The sequence below is a fragment of the Hippopotamus amphibius genome, chromosome X (assembly GCF_030028045.1).
Source record: "Hippopotamus amphibius kiboko isolate mHipAmp2 chromosome X, mHipAmp2.hap2, whole genome shotgun sequence".
Lineage (NCBI taxonomy): Eukaryota > Metazoa > Chordata > Mammalia > Artiodactyla > Hippopotamidae > Hippopotamus > Hippopotamus amphibius.
In genome coordinates, this window is record NC_080203.1 from 3,831,480 (window position 1) to 3,835,441 (window position 3,962).

The 3,962-nt window shown below is 62.1% G+C and overlaps 1 protein-coding gene across 1 annotated transcript; it reads left to right on the forward strand.

The window, feature by feature from the left end:
- On the forward strand, nt 1-1,341 carry LOC130842277 (paraneoplastic antigen-like protein 5). The gene has a single exon (XM_057718912.1). It carries the CDS (start codon nt 1-3, stop codon nt 1,339-1,341), a length of 1,341 nt encoding a protein of 446 aa, XP_057574895.1.
- Nucleotides 1,342-3,962: the final 2,621 nt, after the last annotated feature.

Genomic DNA, 3,962 nt, shown 5'->3' on the forward strand with positions numbered 1-3,962 from the left:
ATGGCTGTGACTCTGTTGGAGGTTTGGTGCAAGGGCATGGACGTGGACCCCAGGAAGGCCCTGCTGATTGTAGGGATCCCCACGGACTGTAGTGAGGCAGAAATTAAAGAGACCCTGAAGGCGGGCTTACGGCCCCTGTGTGCCTACAAGGTACTGGGCAGAATTTTCAGAAAGGAAGACAATGCTAAGGCAGCTCTCATTGAATTGGCTGACACTGTCAATTATGCTACGATACCCAGTCAGATCCCAGGAAAGGGAGGTGCCTGGGAAGTGGTGGTGAAACCCCGTAACCCAGATGCCGAATTTATCAACAGACTGAACTACTTCCTGAAAGATGAGGGCCGGAGAATGGTAGACGTGGCCAAAGTCCTGGGGTATAGCACTCACCTTGAGGGTGTAAAGCTGGAGGACTTGTCTCAAGTCAAGTCACCAGTCGTGCAGCCTCTGAACGATAGCACGTGGTACCGAAAACTGAAGGTGTTTTCGGGAAATGCTTCCCCAGGCCCAGGTGAAGAGAAATTTGAAATCTGGCTAGAGCAGGTGACTGAGATGATGCAGATGTGGCAGGTATCTGAGGCAGAGAAGCAGCGGCGTTTGCTGGAGAGCTTACGTGGCTCTGCCCTGTCCATCTTGCGGGTGCTCCGGGCCAACAATGACTCCATGACCGTGGAGCAGTGCCTGGACGCCCTGAAGCAGATCTTTGGGGATAAAGAGGACAGTAGAGCCTCACAGATTAAGTGCCTCCAGGCTGTCCAGAAGCCTGGAGAGAGACTCTCTGCTTTTTTGATACGCTTAGAGCCCCTGCTGCATGAGGCCGTGCAGCACAACCCCTTGTCAGTGAGAAGCACAGACATGTTTCGCCTGAAACACATCCTAGCTCGGGCCTCCATGACCGCCACCCTCCGGGGCAAGCTCAATCTCCTGGATCAGCGAGGGTGTGCGCCCACTTTCCTAGAGTTAATGAAGCTCATTCGAGATGACGAGGGGGAGACCACCATGGCAGTGACCATGGAGCAGCAGAGGCAAGTAGGAAGTGGCCACAGGGCCTCGGGCAGGCAGGTACTGGTAGAAGCCAGTGTCCCGATACCTCAGGTCATGGTGCAGGCAGGGCAGGTTAGTGAGCGCTGCACTCAGACCGTCCAGGTAGGGATTACCCCATCACTGAAGCGCAAGCAGCTGCCGTGCAGCTACGGGGCCTGCGTCGGAGCCCACAGCCAGGAAGTGTGTCCTGGGGCTGAGAACCAACCTTCAATAAAGCGTAGTCCTCAGCCTGCAGCAGAAGAGTCGGGAAACGAGAGGGGGACTGGGGCCACGAGCCACCCCAAGTCCCAGGAAGCATAGGCTCAAGATATCCAGGCACCCCCTCCCCTAGCAGGCAACAGAAATATGTTAACAAGGGGAAGGGGCCGTCCACACAAACAGCAGGGGCCTTGAGTGGGGCAGAGGGGCAGAGCAGCCAGGCCCAGGCCCGGCCCCCTCAGCCTCCAGCAGCTGGAAAGGACTCCACCAAACAAGCCAAAATCAGCTCAGGGAGGCACCGGCAACACAAGCAGGGGGCCACCATGCGCAGCACATGGGGTACGCGAGCCTCAGACAGACACCCCAACCCAGCAGAGGCTGAAGAAGGTGTAGTCAGGGGCTCTGGCATCAGCCCCGTCTCCTGGCCACCCCCAAGGGCCCACCCTGTGGGCTCTGAGCTAACGATGCAGACTGGCCCCCAGGCCACGGGGGGCCTGGAGGAGCCTTTCCCGGGGCTGCACCAGGCGGAAGGAGCCAGCGCTGGCGAGAAAGAGCTGTGGGGCAGAGAGGAGATGCCCCGTAGGGGAGACCGCAGGGTCCAGCCCGTCTTCAGGATCATCTACACTGCTCTAGGGGAGCCCCAGGAAGGCAGCACCCTGGAGCCTCTGCGCAAGTGAGGGTAGTGGACTCAGGCCCTGGGCACCCAGCACCAGCCTACAGGCAGTCTCCTCCCCCTGCAGCCTGAAAGGACTGTAGGCACAAGGACAGCAGAGACTGAGGAGATGATCCCAGGCAACAGCCTGGGCTCAGCCTGGCAGGCAGGGCGCTGGGTACCTAGTGGGCCAGTACCCCAGAACTGGCTTTCCTGAGAGTGGGTGTGTAGGGAAACTTTTGTTCCAAAGGAGGAAGAGGAGGAGGAGGACTTGAAGAAGGAGGACAAGAGGAGGAGGAGGAAATAGGAAGTGGAGGAGAAAGAGGGGGAGGAGGAGGAGGAAGAAAAGAAGAGAAGAATTTGCTGGTGGGAGGGAGGGGTATTTTGTTCTTTGGTTTGTGCATGGCCACTGGAGACCTGGGACTGGCCTGGAGAACCAGAACTCACCAGCTGCCAATGCCAAGGCCAGCCCCAAAGGCTGCCAATTGGGGGCAGCCCTGAGAGCCCAGCCCTGGCACAGATGAGGGGCATCTGCAGGCGGCTGCCACTCAGAACTGGCCTGGGAGACCGTCAGGGGCCATCTGAAGGTGCCTGGTCCTCCCTCCGGAGAGGGGACCCCTGTTCAGCCTCCCCTGGGGCAGGCTGCTTCCTGTACTGGGAAGCCCAAATGTGATGTGTCCATGTAGGCCCCATAGTGACCCAGGTGTGAAGGAACCATCCTCCCAGCCCGCACTCCCCTCCCCCCCAACACACACAGCCTAGCCATGGTTCCCCTGCAGAGCCCTGAGGTGCATGTGGACCGGGGCCGGGGGTCCCCGCCTACCCGGGCAGCCAGCCCTGTGCCCAGCCACGTGCCCTGGGCTTCAGCACCAGCCAAAGCTCTGCTCACTGTGGGCCAGTGTCGTGAGCACGACGCGTGCTTTCTGGGTGTAGATGCAGGCCCAGCGCTGCTTGTTCTTGTGGAGATGTGCGTGTGTTCTTCTCCGAGCAGTTCCCCCCACCCCGGTCCCAGCGCAGAGACCCGAGCCCAGTCCCAGGAGCGGGTGGGAAGGACGGCAAGGACGAGGCCACGGCTGGCGCCCAGCCTGGGACCTCGGGAAGGAAGACCTCGACCAGCGCCTGTGGTCTGCTGAGTCACCCAGCCCATTGTTCCTCGAGACTCAGCGGCGTCCTTGGCTGGGTGGCACGTGCCCTGCTGTGTGACTGTCCAGTGCCCGCCATAGGGCAGGGCCAGGCCCCGGGCATGTGGGCCCTGGGGGCTGAGCGGGCATCGCCGGAGCCCATCGTCCTGGCAAGAGGCCGCCCGCGGGGCCCTCAGGAAGGGAGACTGTGGGGGGAGGGAGGGCCACCGGGTCGGGGGGGCAGCGGAAGCACCTCGTTGGGGACCCCGGGAGGAGGGGCCCGGGACCCGTGGACTCCAGTGACCGTTACAAGTTTCTCTGTGTGTTGTCATGCCCTCTGTTCAATGGTTTCAGTCCATGTTTCTCTTCAGTAAATTTCCCTGAACGTTTCAGCTGAGTCTGGCCTCTGCTGTGGGCAAGGGAGGGACGGGGCTGCTGGGGGTGGAGGCGGGGGTGGGGGAGCAACCGTGGCCTGGTACTCCGAGTGGGCGCTTGGGTACGGTCCCGGCAGGGTCCGAGAGGGTCTGTGTGCTCTCCTGGGCTGGACGGCGCTGGGCGACAGCGCCTTGTGGGCCGGGGCCCTGGCTGGTTGGGTCCCAGGGAACCCGGCGGAGCCCCCGGGAATGAGTGGGCGGGGGAGGGACAGCAGGCAGCACCCGAGGCCCCAGCCTCCCTGGCAGCTGTGTGGGGCTCGGGGCCCCCAGACGGTTCAGGGAGCTCACGTGCGCCATCCCAAGGACCAGCCGGCCACAGAAGGGTCCGGGCGTGAGGTCAGAGGCCCCTTCCAGCAGTGCGCTGCAGGATGCTAGGGTGGGGGGGGGTGTTTGCCCACCTGCCTGAGATCCGTCCACCCCTGCTGGCCAACAGCGGCCAGCCCCGGTCTAGGCACTGAGGGACATTTGGGGACCTGGGGGTGTGTGAGGGCAGAGGGAAGCAGGGCTGGCCAGCAG